The sequence below is a fragment of the Manis javanica genome, chromosome 3, assembly GCF_040802235.1.
Source record: "Manis javanica isolate MJ-LG chromosome 3, MJ_LKY, whole genome shotgun sequence".
In the NCBI taxonomy this organism is placed as follows: Eukaryota; Metazoa; Chordata; class Mammalia; order Pholidota; family Manidae; genus Manis; species Manis javanica.
Genome location: NC_133158.1, coordinates 19,777,676 through 19,798,273, shown reverse-complemented (window position 1 = coordinate 19,798,273; position 20,598 = coordinate 19,777,676). Strand labels below are relative to the sequence as shown.

General features: G+C 47.3%; 1 protein-coding gene across 2 annotated transcripts in view; it reads left to right on the top strand.

Annotated features, from left to right (window-relative positions):
• PDZRN3 (PDZ domain containing ring finger 3) overlaps nucleotides 1–20,258 on the top strand; it is a 218,924-nt gene extending 198,666 nt beyond the window's left edge. For both annotated transcript variants that reach the window (XM_037019319.2, XM_073230919.1), the window contains 7 exons: nucleotides 1,616–1,863; nucleotides 4,327–4,414; nucleotides 12,872–12,970; nucleotides 14,094–14,156; nucleotides 15,658–15,759; nucleotides 17,009–17,125; nucleotides 17,784–20,258. In XM_037019319.2, coding sequence (XP_036875214.2) covers nucleotides 1,616–1,863; nucleotides 4,327–4,414; nucleotides 12,872–12,970; nucleotides 14,094–14,156; nucleotides 15,658–15,759; nucleotides 17,009–17,125; nucleotides 17,784–19,340 — 2,274 coding nt within the window. In that variant the 3' untranslated portion in view covers nucleotides 19,341–20,258. The remainder of the gene's footprint in view (nucleotides 1–1,615; nucleotides 1,864–4,326; nucleotides 4,415–12,871; nucleotides 12,971–14,093; nucleotides 14,157–15,657; nucleotides 15,760–17,008; nucleotides 17,126–17,783) is intronic.
• Nucleotides 20,259–20,598: the final 340 nt, after the last annotated feature.

The following is a 20,598-nucleotide window of genomic DNA, read 5'->3' as shown; positions in this document are numbered from 1 at the left end:
CATCTCTGTAGGCCAGAGTGAAAGGATTTGGGAAAAAATAGAAAAACAGCTCTGTAATCAATTCTCATATTCACAAAGAGAAACCGAAATGCCGTCCACCTCAGAGGATTGAGGTGTCAGTGCGCTTTGAAGTATAAGATACTTAAGGTGGGGCACATATATGCCAGACAGGAAAGGATTCAATGTTCACTTTGACATTCATAAATAATGTCTGAGTTCATTGTGGTTAATACTACCTCAGGTACAAGCCATTCCCCAGTGACCTCCAAGGCCCGCATATCTACATGGTGTCAGACACACCCACATCTCCTAAGGGTGTTGCCTGGGGCACTAATTTAGCCCAGGGACAAATGTACTATCACAAGGTAAACTCTCTATGCCCAGCATTTGCAGGAGATGCAGGGGTTAATATAACCCATGTATATTGAAAGACTGGAATGCTAGAGATTTAAATTCAGGAACTCCTAAAAGATGTGAGATGAATGTGTCAGTTGCTCTCCAGAAAAGATCTGAGAAGCTAAGCAGAATATGATTCCTATACCATCATTTCATGCTTGACTTTAAAAAGCAAAGCAACCACTTGGGGAATACTATGGAAATATTTAGGAGCCTGATAACTTTCATGCAGTGCAATCAATTGACGTTACCCAAGTATTAGAACATAATGTCATAGTCCTTTGTGTGGGGGATGGGAGGGTAGGATAAATAAAACAGTGGGACTTCTACACCACTTGGAATAACTTCATTTTCTAAAAATCAGGTTCTGGCTTCTGTTTTCTCTTGTGTAAGCCATTCTAAAGATAGCCATGTTGAGTTAGTTTGGATTATACTGTTGTAAAGCAACTTGGACCCAGATTCCAAGGTGATGTTATGTGGTTTGAGGCGGTAGAGTTGGGAGATGAACATACTTTGGGTCCTGCCAACGTTCTGGGTCGATCTGAGCAAACGGTTTAGAGGCACCCTCATTTAAGGCATGCAGCAGATGGGGGTACTCAGTAAGCACCAGCTTTGGGGACGCAGCAGCAGCCAAGGGCCAGACCCAGTGGGAGACAATTAGGCTGGTCCCCAACATCAGCTCCTGTGTCAGCCATTGGAGTGCTTCTTTGGCATCTACCACATCCGCCTTCAGCCTGGGCCATCATCTACTTAATATTTTTCGATTGCTTTTTAAAGAAAAGCCAAAGGAATTCATTTTCAAAGAAACTCCATATCACTTCCCTAAAAGGAACACTAATGTCATCTAACACAAACTGGAAAAATACACACCATTAGAACATAACAATGTAATTAATTTCTAGTTAGCTATTATTCCCTGATAGAAGCTCTTAGCCTAGGGCTGCTCTTTCCTCTCACAGGCAAGATTAGCAGGTGATGAAATTGTGTTACAGACATTCTGGTAGGAAGGCAAGACCTCCTGCTGCGAGGTTTGTCAGTTAGTGCCAAGTCTGTACACCTCCAAACTCACCCCCTCCACACCAGGCAGGCCTTGGGAATCCTCACACACACAAAATCAAAGTTCTCCGACTTCTCCAAATTGCTCCTCCGGCTAGCTGCTCACACCCTTACCAGCTTCTGCTCAATTATAATCCTATCCCACCCAAAATGTGTTCGGCAGGTCAACGGCAAAGACTTATCCAGAGCAACTCATGACCAGGCTGTGGAAGCTTTCAAGACAGCCAAAGAGCCCATCGTGGTCCAGGTGCTGAGGAGAACCCCACGGACCAAAATGTTCACGCCGCCATCAGAGTCACAGCTGGTGGACACGGGCACCCAGACCGACATCACCTTTGAGCACATCATGGCCCTCACTAAGATGTCCTCCCCCACCCCGCCTGTGCTGGCTCCCTATCTCTTGCCAGAAGAGTAAGTAACCCGATCGTGCAGCACTCGGGCGTGGAGAGTGGGCAGGAAGGACAGTGACTTGGTTTCCCTGCCAGATGCTGAAGAACATTAATGCACCTTAGAATGTTCCTCCACATTGCGTGTGTTGAACCTGATTATTTAGAAAGGCAGTTAATTGAGTCCTGTTCAAAACTGCTCCAACGTGTTAGTTACTTTATTATAACCATGGAGCAGAGTTACTCAGATTATATTCTAAGAACAAAGTGACTTACAAATAATGTCTTAGAAGTTGTTTCAGAATAAGAGGTATTGCTGCCTCCGGTGCAAAGGGTTTGTTCCTCGAACTAGAGGCATGCTCATGGTTCTTTGGAACAGACAACGGAGCAAGTTGTGGGTGTAAAGAGAGTGCCCTGAAGGTTGTGCTTTCTGCTTTCTTGGGTCTCATTTCAAACCTGGATTGACATTAATAAGGCCACACATGCCTCATCTAAGTACTGCCTTTACCAATTAAGTAACAGCTGTGATACAACACCCCATACTAATTACCTTACACATACTGTCCTCCTATCTTACGTCCTGCAGATAGAGTGGCTCAGAGCCCTTGGGTCAGATAGACCTCATGCTCAAGCTTATGTCTAGCTGAGAACCGGGCCAGTTTACCTTCTTTCCCTGAGCTTTATATTTCCCATATTAATTTAGTAATTGATGTACAATATCTAGGAAAAAAATGACAAGAAGTTTTCTAAGACAGGCCCCTGGCTCACAAGCTGCCCACTGCCCTCAGTCAGTCTCGTTAGCTGACCTCTGAGTCATTCCTGGCTCTTCTCACTGTGCTCCTGGTTCAGATCAAAGGGCATTTTATGTTTTCTAGAGGAAACCTTGGAGTGATACCTGTTAGACCTCTGTGAGTAACTCAGTCACTGGAGTGAGCACGTTTCCTGTGGTTCCATCAGATTCCAGACAAAGGCTCACCGCCGTCGAACCTGCTAATCCCCCAGGCGTGCACAAAGCAAATTCAACAGCTGCCGCCAACAGCATGTAAAGGCAGAGGAGGCACCATCCGACATTCACTCACAGTGTGCGAGGAACCATTGTTTATTTCTGACCACTGTCACTTCTATAGAACGAAGAACTGCAGGCTTAGCAATTCTGCCCAGCTTTCCTTGTAGCCCGAGTGAAAGCCAGCTCTCTCACCTGACTCCAGCCCTCAGGTGCCATACTATGTAGCGTCCCACTTGATCCTGCTAACACAACTGGCCGAGTCCCTGAGTACACTCATTCAAACCACTTACCTGCTTTTATAGACCAAAACTGCCTCTCTGTATTGATGAGGGCTTTAAGGCTACTCCTGACTCTCAGATGCTGAACTGTCATGGTGATGGGCCTTTTAGCCCCTAATTTCCTCTTAAGTCTAGTTAACATGACAGGACTCATCCCCTAGGGGAAACTTGAGAAATGTCAGATGAGTCCAGAGGTCAGACCTCTCCGGCCCCGGCTGCTGGGTCTGAGGACAGCAAGTGCGTGCCTGGGGACTGAACAGGAGTGTTACCCTGAGGCCTGAAAGCCCAGGCCCTCCGCCAGCATTCTCCGGACTAAAAGCCCTTTAAGTGCAGGCAATATATTTGCCGGATGGGTCCAGAAAATTGAAAGCCAGTTGGTTTGATGACCACTCGTGTTTGATCTGTTCTTTGAAAACTAAGTGCCTGGGAGGGAAGACCAGAGCCCACTGACTGCCGAGCTGACCTTTGGGAACGTGAAGGTTTGGGTCCCCAGCCAACAATCAGCCTGAAGCCTTCCATCCATAGCTGGCACTTTTCAGAGCCACTGTCTGAGCAGGTTATAATTCCCTCTGCCTTCACTCCTCGGGGTTCTGTTAGTGATGTTCCCAGACAGGTGGTGGGTTCTGTGCATGGTGTGTCACATAACATTGTCTTAGAGAAACACAAGCTCCCCTCTCCCAGCAGTGGCACACACAGGCATTTTATGTATGTACATTACATACATGTACGTGTGTGCTGGGGTGTGATGTCACACACATTTCTTGTTGTGGGACAAGCAGTATTGAGAAGGCACCGTCCTAGATGATAGAGTACCCTTTGAACCTGTCTCAGAACCCAGGACATACGGCTTAGTATTGCCTAAAGTCAAGCCTTTTTCTCCCCAGAGATAAAATCTAATCGTCAAGTGCTACACGGTATATCAGCTCCTGACTAGAGAGGGCGTTGGAAATTGGGCGCTGCAAGTAACAAAGCCCCTATTATTCACACCCTGCATCTTAACTCCTTCCGGAGAAGACAGACTTTAGTGGAATTAGGGGCAATAGTATGACAGAGGCCCTAGACCTTGCCGGGAGACACAACCAAAGAGATGTGAGCTGAGATGGTGCCCCCGGCCCTAGAGCACCCAGCTGTGGGCTTCACATGCGCCGACAACATGACCTTCTACCTGCAAGCAGGGCCTTAAAGGTCTTTCCTCTTTTCTCAGGCACCCAGCAGCCCATGAATACTACGATCCAAATGACTACATTGCAGGCCTTCATCAAGAGATGGACAGAGAGGAGCTGGAGCTGGAGGTATGGAGACCGTCCTGGTCTAGTTCTGAGAGTCATTGTTAACGACTAAAAGCATGAACTTACTTTATGGAAGCTGAATGGACTTTTAGTGGGTTTCTGTTCAAAAAACCCCTTTTGGTCCTGCCATTTCAAAGTCACAGGTGAGCTTCATCTCCCTGCCTTCAAAACAGAGCTGAACAATCAGGTCCCAAGGTAGAAATTGAAGTTTTAAAGTAGTTAAAAGATAGGGTAGTAAGTCCTGTGCTGGACGTTTGAATTTACGTAATCTACTCCTGTCAGGCTTTAAAATCTGTACATTCTTAGAACTAATGTAAGCTTCCTCACTTTCTACTCTTTAAGTCATCAGTACTTTTACTCCAAGACAAGTGCTCAGAAGAGGTAGATAAATTATTAAAGTGGATCCTAGCCCAAGTCCGAGGGTTTACACACTGATTCACTGGCTACAAGTTTTCTGATGCTGATTGATCTCAAAGAAATTAAGCAAATCCCTAACTCTCCTTAAGTCCTCTTTGAGACCAACTGGGACTCATGATTGTAGATGCTGTATAACATCAAACTGGCCTCTGAGTTTTAAAATATTTAAGCCATTTACTGGTGCATTCCTCATTTTCCTTCTAATGAGAGGTAGAAAATGAGAAGAAAATCAACTTTTCAATAAGTATGTATACTTCTGGGTAAATACTTTCATATTTCTGTGTATCCTCACATTTCTTGAAAACAGAATTTATGAAATGGGGTACCTTTTAAAAAGCTACTGGATGTTGAGAGATCAACCCTTTGGCCCAAGCAGATGAGCCAAGAAAAATCCAATAATGTTTAATTCAATGTACAGCCATCCACCGTGCGGCGTCCCACCAGTCCTCCTGGGGTTGATGAGCTGGCTGGTGGCACTAGGTGCCCGGAGTGACAGAGGCAGCACCAGGCTGGGAGAGAGCCACGCTCTGCAAGCCTTCGTTCCCCTGGAGTTTCTGCTCCAAAACAGGAGATGCAGATGGTCTGAACTAGAATGGCGATTATCCTAACTATAAAAGCTATTTCTGCTTGCTGTCAGCCACAGACCAAAGCCCGCACCCTCCCAACAACTGCCCCCCCACAGGTTACTGTGCCTGTGCCTTCCAGGAAATTCAGGATTCTGCCCCTTGTTTATCAAGTCCCATCTCTCCAGCTTCAGGGCTAGTTCATGAAACAGCCGGAGCACCCCACCTACATTGGTTCTTCAGTTGTTCATTGAGTCATGAATGCCCAGTGGGGACCCCAAAGGGGGCTCCACAGTTGGAGGCATTTGAAAAATGTCAGATTGAACAGAGATAAAAACAGGTTTCTTTCTTGGAGGACTTCTCAGATTCTGGAATATGTTAATCAGCACAATAAAGGCCCTAGGAAAGAGGGGTGGATACAGTAGGTAGCAATAGCCAAACCTGTTTGACCTAACAGCCTCTCTTTCACCAAGTACCTGTTACCATTTCTCGGGTCTAGAGCTTTCTGGAACACTGCTTTGCAGGAAGAAGGGGTGTTTAAAAACCAGTATAGAACAACACTGTTCTCTGCTGATTGTTGTAACTGTGACAGAGCACAGGATGCCTCGGAGATGCTGTGGGTTGGGCTCCAGACCACTGCAGTAAAGCCAGTAAATCAGAGGGATTTCTGGGCTTCTCAGTGCATAAAAAAGTTATGTTTAAAGTCTATTAAGTGTGCAATAACACTGTGTCTAAGAAAACCACATACATGCTTTATTTTAAAAACACTGCTAAAAAATGCTATCATCTGAGCTTAAAGCAAGTTGTAATCACAGATCACCATAACAAATCTAACCAAGTTTTAGAAAATTGCAAGAATTGCCAAAATGGGACACAGAGACAGGAAATGAGCAAATGCTATTGTAAAAAATGGCACCAATGGACTTGCTCCATGCAGGGGTGCCACAAACCCTCGATTTGTGCATCACAGATTTTTTTTTTTTTTTTTTTTACATTCTAGCAAAGCACAATAGAACCAAGTATGCCTGTAAAGGTCTTTAAAAGGCTAGTGTAGTCTTGTAAGTCTTCATAGCAATGGTTCTATTTTAGTTTCGAACACCTTTGTAAAGCTGGTGGAAGCTATGGTCTGTGCCTGGAAAAGCACTCCTGCCTCTAAGGGCTGCCTGATGGTCTCTGGAAGGTCACTGAGCTCCACAGTATCTGCCCAGTTTGGCCCTTTCTGCCTTACCTTTTTTGTTGTTACACCTGAATACCACCAGAACCATTGTTTGCTTTAACTCATTTAAACTAAGGTAATTTATTTTAAAGAAAATGTCATATCACTTCCTGACACAGAAAATCAGCATCAATGCCATGAACAGAAGGTGCCATCCAGTAAACCCAGTGGACACAAGGCAGTGTGATTAAACCTGGTGCCTGCCAAGGGATGGGAGCCTGGGGCCAGTTTTCTCTATTAGCTCTGGCTCTCTTTCTCTTTTTGTAAGAACACTGGCTAGTATGAAAGAAGTGTTAAGGCAGCCCCAACAGAGTCTTATTGTCCTAACGGAAGAAACTTTCTCAGAGTGAACTGAGAGCACCTTGCTTTTGGTAGAAAAAAAACCTTGCTACTCAAAGTATTGTGCCTGGACTAGTGCAGTATCACCTGGGAGATTACACACATTGCAGATTCTTGACCCCCCAGCCCAACAGAATCACGATCTACATTTTAACAAGGTCCTCAGGTGTCTCAGTGCCCATTAAAGTCTGAGGAGCCCAGACCTTGAGGCCAGTGGCCCCGGTGGAGAAGTCTGAGCTTTGGTTTGCTCTCATGAGTCACAGCGTCAGGGTGGTTTTGGCTGTGCTTCATTCACCGCAGTGTAAAGATGCTCTTCTAAGCCTCTAATACCATCCACACTGTCCATGTAGAGTGAGATTGTATAGGCTAGAAGTGACTAAGTCCCATGTAGACATGCAACACTGTGCTAAGGTTTCTTTCTTCTCATGATAAAAAGCAGAGACAAAGAATCCAAGTACTTAGAAAATTAGCCAAGTGCTTGATATTAAACCTTTGATGCCATGAGGCATTTTCTGTTCTACTCGCCCCAGCTTCTACTGAGAATCTGTTATATTAAATATATACTGTTTGACACTTGAAATGAGGAAGTCACCACCCTGCCCTTAAGGAGCTCATATCCCTTGAGGTCCATAACGCATTAGGTTCATTAGACATGAGCTTTTTTCTCTCCTAGGAAACCAAAATATGGCCATTCTCCATCTCAAGCTCCTTTGAATGGTTATCACATAGTCACATGAGTCTGTACTAGGCAGGGCAGCTGCTTTCACATTTAGACTTCTGTCTAATGCTTAGATGCCACCAGGTTATTTCTGTTAACTAAGCACCATCTCATTAAAGTAAACATGGTAATTGTGGATGAACGGCTTTCCCTGAGTCCTCCCCAAGCTCACTGCAGTCAATGACCAGAGTGTCCCCCTCATATTGCCCTGTTTCAGAGGTCTGTCCTTGGAGGGTAGCCTGGTCAGTTCAAGAAGGCTAAGAAACCACACTGGTAAGAACCGAGTTTCCTAAAGCAGGCGCAGTTTTCAGGGAGACTGGCACATACCTGTCACCCCTTCTTCCTCACAAGAGTTCTTAGAACCGTCAACAGCCTGTCTCCTGAGGCCTGCTGCCTGTCTGTTCCCTCTCTGAGGTTAGATCACAGAGCAGGCTTGTGTGAGTAAGGGGGCCAATCTCCACACACCACTCACCATCCAAGGTGAGTTAGATTGACGTCCACACCTTTCAGAAAATAGCTACTTCCATGGTTCCAAGATATATGAGTGTGTGGGGATATTACTGAAGCAAATGCACAGAGAAAAACAGATGTTCTGTCTTTTAAGGCACACAAAATGATCGTATTTAGGTAAGTGTCAAATCCCTGTTATTGTGGAACTGGTTAGAGGTAAAAGGATTCCACTCAAGTATACCCCAGGGTTGAGCAGCCAAATAATTACCCATAAATTTTCAGGTACCAAACACCTGCTCTAGATCTTCCTGTAGGCAATTAAGAAAGAAAATACATGTCTAAAGAAGGATTTTTCCTTAATCTATTGTTTTAATTTCCCAGTTGATTCATCGGTAGCATTCTATCGAGGCTAGGAAGCTGCCATCCCCTAGGCGGTGTTCTGAGATGTAATTCTGAGGCCAGAAAGGAAAGGAAAGCTACAGTTTGAACTGGGAGACCAAAATGATCTCCAAACCTGGTTTCAGAGCACAGGCCAGTCACAGGGAACGGGGTTGCCCTGGAGGTGCCGCAGGAGGTCCCAGCCAGTGTGCACATTTTTCTTTAGCCTTTAAGGCAAGCCTCCAGAGCTCCTCCAGGGAACCCTCTCTTAGAGTAAGGCTCTCATGGAGTCGGCACCTCACCACTTTCCAATCCTCTGTACTGCCACCTGCCCCAGGAAGGGTCAGTCCTCTGTCCAGGTGTCATGTCCAGAGAAGCTTGCCTCCCACTCTGAAGCACCCCTACTGCACCTGTACCCTTTCCCACTTACTGTTGGGCTTCTCCACCAGAACACCAGCTCTGCAAGGGCTGGGCTCCTGCCTGGACAGGACCTGGCGTAGAGTAGATGCACCCAATAAACATTTGAATGAAGAAATAAATGCCTTGTCACCCTATCTCAAATCTAATGTTCTTAAAGGAAACCTCAGTCTTCTTAGAGATGTGGCTAACTCCCCCATACTACCATGCATCAACACAAATACACAAAGCCATCCTGGCCCTCAGAGAAGAGTCACACTTCGGTGGCCAGCCCTCCTAGGGGTGGTGAGCCATCAGTTGGTCCTTGGAACCCCCTCTGATTAAAGCAGCTGATGCTGAAACAGCTTGAACCACCAAGGTAGAATGAGGTGGAATGCCCCCCACCACCCCCATCCTGCCCTAATTCTCTTAATAGGGCTCCCATTTCAGTTTCGTCTGAAATGTCAGGCTTAGCTGTGCGTTTTTATCCAATAGTCCATCTAGGCGCATAAGCCACAGGACACCAGTGGCAGGGAAGCCGCAGTCCAGATACTGCTAGTACATTATTCATACCCATCTGATTGACAGTTATCTTTGAAATCTTATCTCCACCCTCACAGACAGCTACTGAGACCCTCTCTGCTTTCACCATGTGCTCAGTTGTGTGAGCCTCTGCCTCTAGCTCAGAGTCAGAATGAAATGTTGAGACTTTACAAACCACTCAGTAAGTCTGAGGAATCCTAATTTCTTCTGAGCCCCAAAATACTGTGTCTGTTTACAAAATTGTAGAATAGCTCAGAAGCTTCAGAGAAGTGAAGTGACTTTCCCAAGGTGAACTGGCTTGTCCATGGCAGGGCCGGGCTTATTTTTCATTGGTATCTTTATTCTGCCTCGGAGTCTGAAGCTCATTCATTCCATTTTATTGACTACCTGCTGTGCACGGTATATATGGTTAGACACTGCCTTACTGCACGACTCATTATTCAGCTGCTCTTGCCTTACTTTAATTTTCCTTATCAGCAACCAGGATAAAACCCAAATCTATACAGACCCAAAAACAGTAGCAACCCCTACAGTGGTGTTTTTGAACAGGGTCTGAGAACATTTTATGGTTCAAAATTTGCTTGACTCTTAGCAATGAGGCTCTTCTGTGTGATACTGAACCACCCCTTAGAAATTGAGGGACCATAGCTAAGTGATCTGGGTGCCTTCCAGTGGAAACTTTTCTGGCTTTTGTTCAAAGTTCCTAAGAAGATCCAGACAACACAATATTATATAAGTCCACACTATCCTGTCGAGCATCAATGTCAAGTACATACCTAGAATAAAGTCCAGAGTGCCCTCTGCTTTATTGTTTCTTGAAGTGTACTTTTCCAGCTCCTGTCCTTATCAAAACCAGATCATTACCAAGGTAGAAAGCTGCTCCCAGGGAACTGCCCTTAAACTAGAATCACTCTCCTATTCTTAAGTCTGTTTTAAAGATCAAATCCTGAAGTTTTGCTCCATAATCAACTGGCATTGAGGGTGGAAGAGAGTTTTGACATACTCAGGGCAAATGTTTCAGATCAGAGCCAGCCCTTCCAAGATCCTGCCCCGACCCGGGATGTGTGCGTCATGCTAGAGCCAGGCCTGGGCCTCTCATCCACGTCAAGGATGGAATTTGGCCTTTGCCATATTTAAGTCAAGTCCAGCCAACATGAGGCTGACTGCACCCATGACCACCTGTCCTAGGAGGATCGGCAGTGGGCCGTGAAGGCTAGATGCCCAACTGGGCTCTACATGGTTGTGCTGTACTGAGGGAGCACTGCAATCCCAGAATTTCAGTAACTGGAAACAGACCTGGAAATGAGCGCCACTTCTCTCGCAGGCAAAAATGCCATAAAGTATGACCATCCTGTATTAGATGTGATATAATTCCAAGCAATATTGATGGGGAGTCAGTTTTAATTGGCTGGCCACATGTGGGTTACTGGCAGCATACAAGTGTTTAAGGAAAGCATAAGACACAGTCCTTGATTCTGTTATCGGTGAGTCAGAGGAAAACATTTTAAAGTGATACGTCTTAGGATATCTTCCGTTCCAGCCTGATGTTTTGTTCTAAGAAACCTCTCTCCCTGGCTATAAAAGATTTGTTGGAAGACACTAGCAGAATCAGAAAAGGAAAAGTACAGGATTAAAAATCACCCCACCTGTAGCACCATGATCTCATATCCACATTTATAGCTTCATAGTTCCCCAAATATCTGTCAATCAAAAACATAGAGGAAAAATGCTTTTCAAGTAGTTTTTTTTCAAAATCATGTGCTAAATCCTTCAGATATCAGACCACCTACATTTTTGGTCCCAGGCAAATAAATGTAAGCCTTTTTTTTACCTAGCAGACCTCAGCCATCACATTCCATATGAGTCTCCCTTTTCCTACTTGAATATCCTGAGTACATTATGCGGTTCTTTTCCAAGAGATGATTTCTAGACTTTTCACTTTCCTGAGCTCTCAAACGGACTTCTCAGCTCGAGATGTGTGTTACACAGTCATTCGTGGCTCTCACACGATGCACAGTGAGAAGCCACAAGGGCTTAGTCCATAGCCAGTCAGTTTACTCTGCAGGGCATCCCTGGGCAGCGTGTGATTCTACTACGTAGCTCACCCCTGTACAGCTTGCCGCACAAGCTGACCCCATCTGCACCCTGGACTGTGAGGCATGTCTGCTAACCTTGCCCGTCTCCAACTTCTAGAAATGTCCATTTTCCAATCTTCTTCTTAGAGCTTTTTCTCTCCTAGGAAACCAAAATATGGCCATTCTCCATCTCAAGCTCCTTTGAATGGTTATCACATAGTCACATGAGTGACTATCACCTAGTCTGGCCCCGTTGCCTGGCCATGCTCCACCCACCCCCTCTTCCTTGGCATTACTGGCCCAAGGGCCTTTGCACCTGCTTTTCTGCTGCCTGGAAAGTGTCCGTGGTGTGGGGCACCCTGTCTTTCACCGGGAAGGGATCAGGAAGGAAGTGTCTGCTATGTAACCACTTGGAGCTTCACCGCAAAAATCGTGGCATAGCCACCATTCTCCAAGAAGAGCCTGGAGAGAGAAAATAGCCCCCAGAGACAATGGCTCACAGACGCCTTTCCTGAGCCCCCTACCCTCTTGGTTGGCAAGCAGATAACCCTGAAAACCAGACCTAGAACTTACCAGGCAGCCCCTCAGACAGGCCTGCGGCTCAGGGCTGCAGAACCCCCCATGGGGAGTCGGCAGAGGGCCAGAGTCGGCATGGCCTGTTAATACTTTCAGAGACCCCAGAACTCCCTCCCCCGGCTCCAGCAATCCCGGAGCTCTGACTTCACTCTGAAGTGCATACTAATTGGCACACACAGTGGCGTTCCCTCTGCTCATGTGTCTCGCATTTGGGCTCGCTTTGCTTTTATCTTATTTAATTTGCACTAATAGCAGCTGAAACTAATTTCTTGACTGTAAATATCACAGCTGTTGTGGAAAGCATTAATTGCACACTATCACGTTACCCTCCTTTCTTGGATCAATTTATGTATAATCTGTTTGCAAGTTCTATGACTGTGAATATTAAGGGCATGCCACGGGAAATAATCTAACCGAAAGCACTGGAAACATTTGTACTGAAATGGCTGGATGGCTCAGGGGATGGAGATATTCTGGTTTGTGGCAGACATTGAAAGAATGCTTTCAAAAAGCTCTACTTCAGAAAAGGTCTTGACGCTGAGTGAAATATAGGTAATTTTTCTTTGGGGGATCAATAAAATAACTATTTTCAAAATGACTTTATATTGACTGAAAGGTCAGAAATGCCCTGGGCATTGATCCCATGTCCATAATCACTTTTTGTTCAGTAACTTAACTGCTCTACACAGCCACATGTGAAGAAATCTAGTTCATCATTTAAACAAAATATTTTTAAAGCAGAGGACGTGCCTGCTGGCACCTCACCGGGAGCACCCTTTCTTTGTGTAGGAGGTGGACCTCTACAGAATGAACAGCCAGGACAAGCTGGGCCTCACCGTGTGCTACCGGACAGACGACGAGGAGGACATCGGGATCTACATAAGTGAGGTGGGTGTGCAGGCAGCTCTCCTCCCAGTATCACACCAAGCCCCAAAGAGCCTTTTTTATGTGTTAACTGACCTTAACTCTGGCTCAGTGAGAAATCTCTGGAAAGACACAGACAATGTCTTTGTCCCCTTCATCGCCCGCCATGGAGTTACATCTTTACGTGGGGGTTAAGTTCCAATGTCTGCACATGAGGCACAATTACCCTTGAGGAGCCTGCAAATCGGCCATAAAATGGAGCCTTTTACATGGTTGTGTGTGTTCAACCCGGAGGGCAGAGCAGATTCACATTTCCCATCTCATGTTCATTGAATGAGATAGTGAACCATTTACACTTTTAAAAGTGTTTCTTTATCTCTTTTTTTTTTCTTTTGGTGGACTGTATATTGTTGAATTCATACAAGTTAAATGCAACTTTAAAGTACAGAGACAGAAACTGTCTGGATCTTCCTAGAGAAGACATGCAAAGCAGCCGAGGGCAGTGTGACTCTATTACCTGCCACCCCCATATTTGCAAGCACAGAAACCCACTTTTGTCAGGAAATAAAATCTGTGTCTCTGGGGTAACCAAGGATGGATCTGCTAGGCTTCCTAATTACCCCTTTGTGTGTACTTGGTTCACTAAGCTTAAGTTGGCCCGTGATTACTCCATTTAGGGACCTCTTTCCCACACTCCGTCTCACTTACTTTAATTACATTTCATTTGTAAAGTTGCCTTCCAAAATTGAACATAAGCCTTTGGTAAAATAATCAAGAAGTTGCTGGTCAACAATACTGAAGGACGGGGACCCTTTAACCTGTCCTGCATCACACTTCTGAATGCCACCTCTGCACGCGGAAGTCACAGGGCCCTTCCAGTCCCGAGGTCAGTGGGGCCTGTGCACACCGCAGGGTACATGGCAGGGTTCCCATGAGTGGTAAGAGTGCACCGTCTTAGAGGCTTGTACACAGATCCATCCAGGCTTCTATCCTTATGTGGTACTAAGTATTGTTTACTTCTATGCAAAATGAAAACATGGGGATGAGCATGACTGTGTCTCAGAGACATCCTTTGAAAAGCCTACAACTGATGTTTGTGTATGTCTTAGTTACCACTTGATGCTGAGATGTCCGCTGTGTGTTTCAGATCGACCCTAACAGCATCGCCGCAAAGGACGGGCGCATCCGAGAAGGAGACCGCATTATCCAGGTAGGTCGGCTTCTGACCTGCGGCCTCAGCCTCAGCCTCAGCCTGCCGCCACAGAGCAAACTGGTTCTGAGAGTAGCTTTTGAGTTAAAAACGCAACTCTTAAAGAACACGGGTATTGAGGCCAGACAATAGCCCAGGCTGCAGAAAACAACAGGTTAATGGGGAGGACTGAGACACAGTGGGGAGAAGGCACCCCATCTCTAGAGGGCAGCTGCCTCTGCACCTTACAGAGTATGAGCCAGCTCACCTCACTGCCTTTCTTCTCGGTGGGCCAAAGCGGGCTGAACGTGTGCACCTTGTGAACCAGAATAATGGTCACATTTCTCTGGGGACTCATTTTGGACCAAGTGTTTCAAGTTTAATCTTGTCCTTAAAGTGCGAACGTCTTTGAGAAGTCTTTCAAATTAAATGACTCACATCTCGCCGTTACATGGAAGGTCAGGTTCTCCACCTAGAGCCCTGCTGGTCTCTGCAGTCAGAATGGGGCAGTTTGTCTGTCTCTCTGCTCCAGTCTTTTGTAATCTCACAGAAATGGAAATCCTGGTTTCCCTGAGTCCCACAGGCCTGGCTTCTGCCTCTCCTCATCTGATTCACTGCTTTCCTGTCTGCCATCATGTAACCCCCATGAGTAGTTGCCATTTGCTGTTTCCACTGCTTGTTCCACATTCCCCCAGACTTGACCCCTCAGCAGCACTGCCTGCCTTGGTTGTCCTAGTTTACTGCTGGCATTTGCTCTGGGGCATGGACATCCTGAGTTCTCGACATGGCCTCAGCCCTCTGTCCCCTTGGTACCCAGCATCACCTGCCCCAGCCAATAAAGTCACCCCTTTCTCTGCCTGTTGGTTCACTGGCAGAAGAAGTTGGTGGAAGGCTCACCTTCCAGCCCAGTGGAACCATCCCTGTGTCCCCTGGAGGAAGCATTTAAAACTCAGACCAGCCGAGCTCCAAGCCACCTGCACAGGAAGCACAAGTCCTGTGAGAGGGTTATCACGTGTGACCCTGACCTGCCTGAAAACGTTACAGGATCAGGCAGGGCACACCCACCACCTCGGGCCATTCCATTTCCTTCTCTGCCCACGGCATCCATCACGTTCACAGGAGACATGTGGCTTGCTTTCCTCTCCCGGCATCTGAAATAGCTGTAATAATGCTCTAGGATATTCTGTTTACTCTCCTGCCTGAGTATGATGTCTGCTCAGATGCCTTAGATGTTCCCTCTGCACACACTGTACTTCTCAGGCTGCCTTCTGGAGTCCCAGCCTCTCTGGCCACTCCACATTACAGCTGCCTGTACCCTGCGGAGGCCTCTGCACACACCAGCCACCCTGGAGCAGTCTAGCAAGGCCTTTCCTTCTGGAAGTCAGCATTCTTTCCAAGTTACATCAAAGTTCTGTGTCCAGCTATGGGTGGGTGAGAGATGCAGGCCTGAAACAGTCCTGTTTGATTTTGCATGATCTGATTATGCTATTGCCCACCCCTCCACGCACCTTTTTTTTAAAAGATAAATGGGATAGAGGTACAGAACCGTGAAGAGGCTGTGGCTCTCCTAACCAGTGAAGAAAACAAGAACTTCTCCTTGCTGATTGCAAGGCCTGAACTCCAGGTGAGTCAGCTTCCTGTGCAGGAAGCTGGATCTGAATTTTTAAAATCAAAAACCCAAGTCCCCACCCTGCAAAACACCACACAAGTATTAGAACTGAATGTGAAGGCACCTTGTACTATGCAAAGCTCATCTACCTTGCTGTGACTTAGACTCTGTCTGGTATTTTAACCACTTAAGAACATCCACCTGGCATTTACACTGTAGGCCCCGCAGGTTCCTTAACACAGGGATAACAGAGAACAAGAGAGGGAAGTGTCATGGGATGGAGACACTGCTAGCAACTGCCACCAGCCAGGCGACTGACTGCCCAGCCTGACAGCTGCCTCAGCCTAGGTCTGTGTGCCCCTCACTTATAGTTGCAGAGTGGAGATGTACAGCATGGCAACTGTAGGTAACAGTGTACTGAGTCGGGCGATTTGCTGAGAGTAAACTTCAGGCCTTCTCATCACTGGAAAAATGCTAACTCCACAGGATGATGATATGTTAATTAGCTTGACTGTAGTAATCATGTCACTGTGTATACCAAGTCACATCTCAACTATAACACCGGTTTTATTTTAATGAACGAACTTTGGTCAGCACACTTTTCCTTAAAGGGTCAAATAATGTGTTGGGCCCTGGGGGGCCATGGAGCCTCCAGTGGAGGTGCTAGAACTGGCCGCTACAGCGCAAACAGCGCCACAGGACAGAGAAACAAGCGGGTGTGGCCGGGCCCCAATTAAACTTTACACACCAGGCCACAGCTGGGCCCTGGACTGTAGATTTCAGATCCCTGAATGGTCTGCTCTTTTACAAGCAAGGAGGAGTCTGATAAAAGTGAGAGGCCATGCCCAGGAAAAACGGCAAGTCAGTAGACCTACTTTTTGGTCAAAAAGAACTCTTTCCACCCTGAAAGTAGTTTCTCTTCAGGGCCTGGTAAGCCTGGGTGTGGCCTGGGAGGCGGGGCTAGCTCTACCTAGCCAGCTCCCCGCACAGGTGGCCTGCATCGCCAAGCTGAGGAGGATGAAAGAGCTCCCTCTGCAAAAATAAAAATTCATTTGGGAGGCCTCCCTAGACATGGAGTGGGGGAGGGAGGGCAGTCCCTTTCATGTGAGGATGGGGTGCTTTCCTGGCATGTAGCAAAACAACAACCCTGGAGGGAGTCAGAGGAATATTCTTCCCCAGGGTAATGCCCCTTTGCTGAAGATAAGAATGAGTAAAATGAAAGCCAAAGGAATCTGAGGCATATGTGACTGCTGCTTCTCCCCAGCTGGACGAGGGTTGGATGGACGATGACAGAAACGACTTTCTGGAGGACCTGCACATGGACATGCTTGAGGAGCAGCACCACCAGGCCATGCAGTTCACAGCCAGTGTGCTCCAGCAGGTACCGGCTGGCCCCGCCCCTGACCCCCGAGCTGGGGGACGATCTGCACCCCCCGCCCCACCCAGAGCTCCTTCATGATACTCAAGATTGTCAGAACCCCACCCGCGGGAAGGCGGCAAAGACTCAGGGCTTTCCGACTAGAGCAGTAGAGATGGGCAAGCCACTAGCCTCCCAGGATGAGAGGGCCATGGGGCTTCCGAGGCGGGTGGTGATGCCGAGGAATAGCTAAGCTTCTGACACTTGTTTGGAAGGCACAGGAGTCTGCATTGAGAGGTAAGAGAAAATCAAGTTGTGGTTCCAAAAGTAAAGCCAACTCCCTGTTGAACCTGAGTTGCTTGAGTCCTCACTGTCCTTTCTATGTCCCCACCCTTGCCAGACTCATACTAACTCACTAAGGAGCACTTCAGGAGCTAAGTAAGGCCTGTATGCTTTCCCCATGCACTAGGTCACTGACCAGCTACAATCAGTCACTGAGGTAAAGGTGACTTCTCTCCTCATTTTAGAGGTGGGAAAACTAGATGAGGCGGAGTGTCTGTGGTTAGTTACAGGACGGTGGTCTGGGGAATTCCCAGGCCCTTGTCCCAGAGGAAGGGTGTCCCCCAATCACCGCGCCTGAGGCCTCCCTCATCATATCAGTTTGCTGTTTTCTGTTGTGTAGAAGAAGCACGAAGAAGACGGTGGTACCACAGATACAGCCACCATCCTGTCCAACCAGCACGAGAAGGACAGTGGCGTGGGGCGGACCGACGAGAGCACCCGCAACGACGAGAGCTCGGAGCAGGAGAACAACGGGGATGACGCCACCGCATCCTCCACCCCGCTGGCCGCGCAGAGGAAGCTCACATGCAGCCGGGACACCCTGGGCAGCGGCGACCTGCCCTTCAGCAACGAGTCCTTCATCTCCGCTGACTGTGCGGACGCCGACGACCTGGGCATCCCCGTGGATGAGTGTGAACGCTTCCGCGAGCTCCTGGAGCTCAAGTGCCAGGTGAGGAGCGCCGGCGCCTACAGCCTGTACTACCCCAGCAGCCCCCTGGACGCCAGCAAGAGCGACCCCGAGAGTGTGGACAAGGAGCTGGAGCTGCTGAATGAGGAACTGCGCAGCATCGAGCTGGAGTGCCTGAGCATCGTGCGCGCGCACAAGATGCAGCAGCTCAAGGAGCAGTGCCGCGAGTCCTGGATGCTGCACGACAGCGGCTTCCGCAACTACAACACCAGCGTGGGCGTCCGCAGGCACGAGCTCTCGGACATCACCGAGCTCCCGGAGAAGTCCGACAAGGACAGCTCCAGCGCCTACAACACCGGGGAGAGCTGCCGGAGCACACCGCTCACCTTGGAGACGTCCCCCGACAACTCCTTGAGGAGAGCGGCAGACAGCGTCAGCTGCCCGGCCGGCGAAGGGGCTGCGGGGACCACGGAAGCCTACGGACCGACCCCCAAGAATCTGCTCTCCATCACGGAAGATCCTGAGCTGGGCAGCCCCAGCTGCAGCCCTTCCCAAGAGCTTGACCCCAGCCAGGCCGTGGAGGGCAAGGAGAGGAAAGCCAGCGACAGCAGCGGGAGCCCCAGCCCGAAGCTGGGCGGCTCCTACCTGTCGCCCTTTCCACACTCCCCGTACAAACACGCCCACATCCCAGCGCACGCGCAGCACTACCAGAGCTACATGCAGCTGATCCAGCAGAAGTCGGCCGTGGAGTACGCGCAAAGCCAGATGAGCCTGGTGAGCATGTGCAAGGACCTCAACTCCGCCAACCAGTCGGAGCCGAGAATGGAGTGGAAGGTGAAGATCCGAAGCGACGGGACGCGCTACATCACCAAGAGGCCCGTACGTGACCGGCTGCTGCGGGAGCGTGCGCTCAAGATCCGTGAGGAGCGCAGCGGCATGACCACCGACGACGACGCGGTGAGCGAGCTGAAGATGGGGCGCTACTGGAGCAAAGAGGAGAGGAAGCAGCACGTGGTCAAGGCCAAGGAGCAGCGGCGGAGGCGCGAGTTCATGATGCAGAGCAGGCTGGAGTGCCTGAAGGAGCAGCAAGGGGCCGACGACAGGAGAGAGATGAACATCCTCGAACTCAGCCACAAAAAGATGATGAAGAAGAGGAATAAGAAGATATTTGATAACTGGATGACAATCCAAGAACTCTTAACCCACGGCACAAAGTCACCCGATGGCACTAGAGTATACAACTCCTTCTTATCTGTGACTACTGTATAATTTCCACTTCTGCATTGTGTACATAAAAGAACACTACCATTGGGGTAGAAATTCCTGCCTCGTTCAATGCGGCATGTTTTGTATATAAGATAAATAAAATCACCCTGTTTATAGTGAAAATTGGTGGACTTCACAACTCTTAAGTGTCAGAGGTCTATTTTAAGTGCAGAAAAACCACCCTTAACTGTCTTGGAAGGCATATTAACAAACAAAGCTTTTTTCAAATAGCAATTGTACTTTTTTACTTACCTTTTACATGAAGTGTTTTAAATTTCAGAAAGATCTTTTATTAAGCATACTTTCACAGAATAATTTAACTATATTCATATAAAGAAGTTAAACACGCTTTTTTTTCCTGCCAAAAACACAAATACAACTGCCAGTATGTATTTTTAATGGAACAGTATTTTATAATGTTACTTTGCTAAATGTGTTTCATATGAGTGACCATTAATATATTATTTAGGTCAAAGCTTCAACTCAAAAACCACCAAACTCTGATTAACGACTTAACACACATAATCAAACCAGCAGTGTTTACAGCTGGGATGCTCAGTTAAACATTTTTTGGGTTAAAGTTCCCAAGAGGGTGTAAAGGTTTCAACAGAAAGCAAACTATTGTGCAGCTTTATGGAAGTTTAAAGCATGTTTGCAAATATTGCAGCCTGTTGGAAGAATGTGCATGTGCAGGAAAGTTGTGGACGGAGATGGTTTGTGGACTTTTAAGCGATCATTGTAGTAAACCTTTGCTTTGTAGATTGGAAGGGACAGACTTTTACAAGCAAGTTCACGAAATCATGATTAGTTACAAACATTAAGTAAAATGAAGTTAAAATAAATTATTTTCTATTTGATATGTTCCGAAGTGATTCCTCATTTTGCAGTGGTGCTTATAAAATAAAAGCCTTTTGCAGTGTTTATTTTTTTCTTTCATTGCATTACATCCTACCTTGGAAGAATCTGAGTCTTTCAGATGATCCAGTACCTTCATTTTGCCTGGAACCCAGAGAGAGGGAAGAAACAAAAGTGTGTCAACAATACAGAATCAAACTCACCGTGTTGTCCGTATTCCAGGTGCTGTGTTACAGATGGCATCAGTGCGGCCCAAAATCCTATAATATAAACAAGAATAACTGTGAGCCACTTTATCAGTCAGGGTCATACTTACAATGCAAATGTCTGTGGCTGGTTGGAACCACTGCTGCCTGTGGTGACTCTGGGTGGGCTGTACTGTGTGGCATGACCCACACAGAAAGGG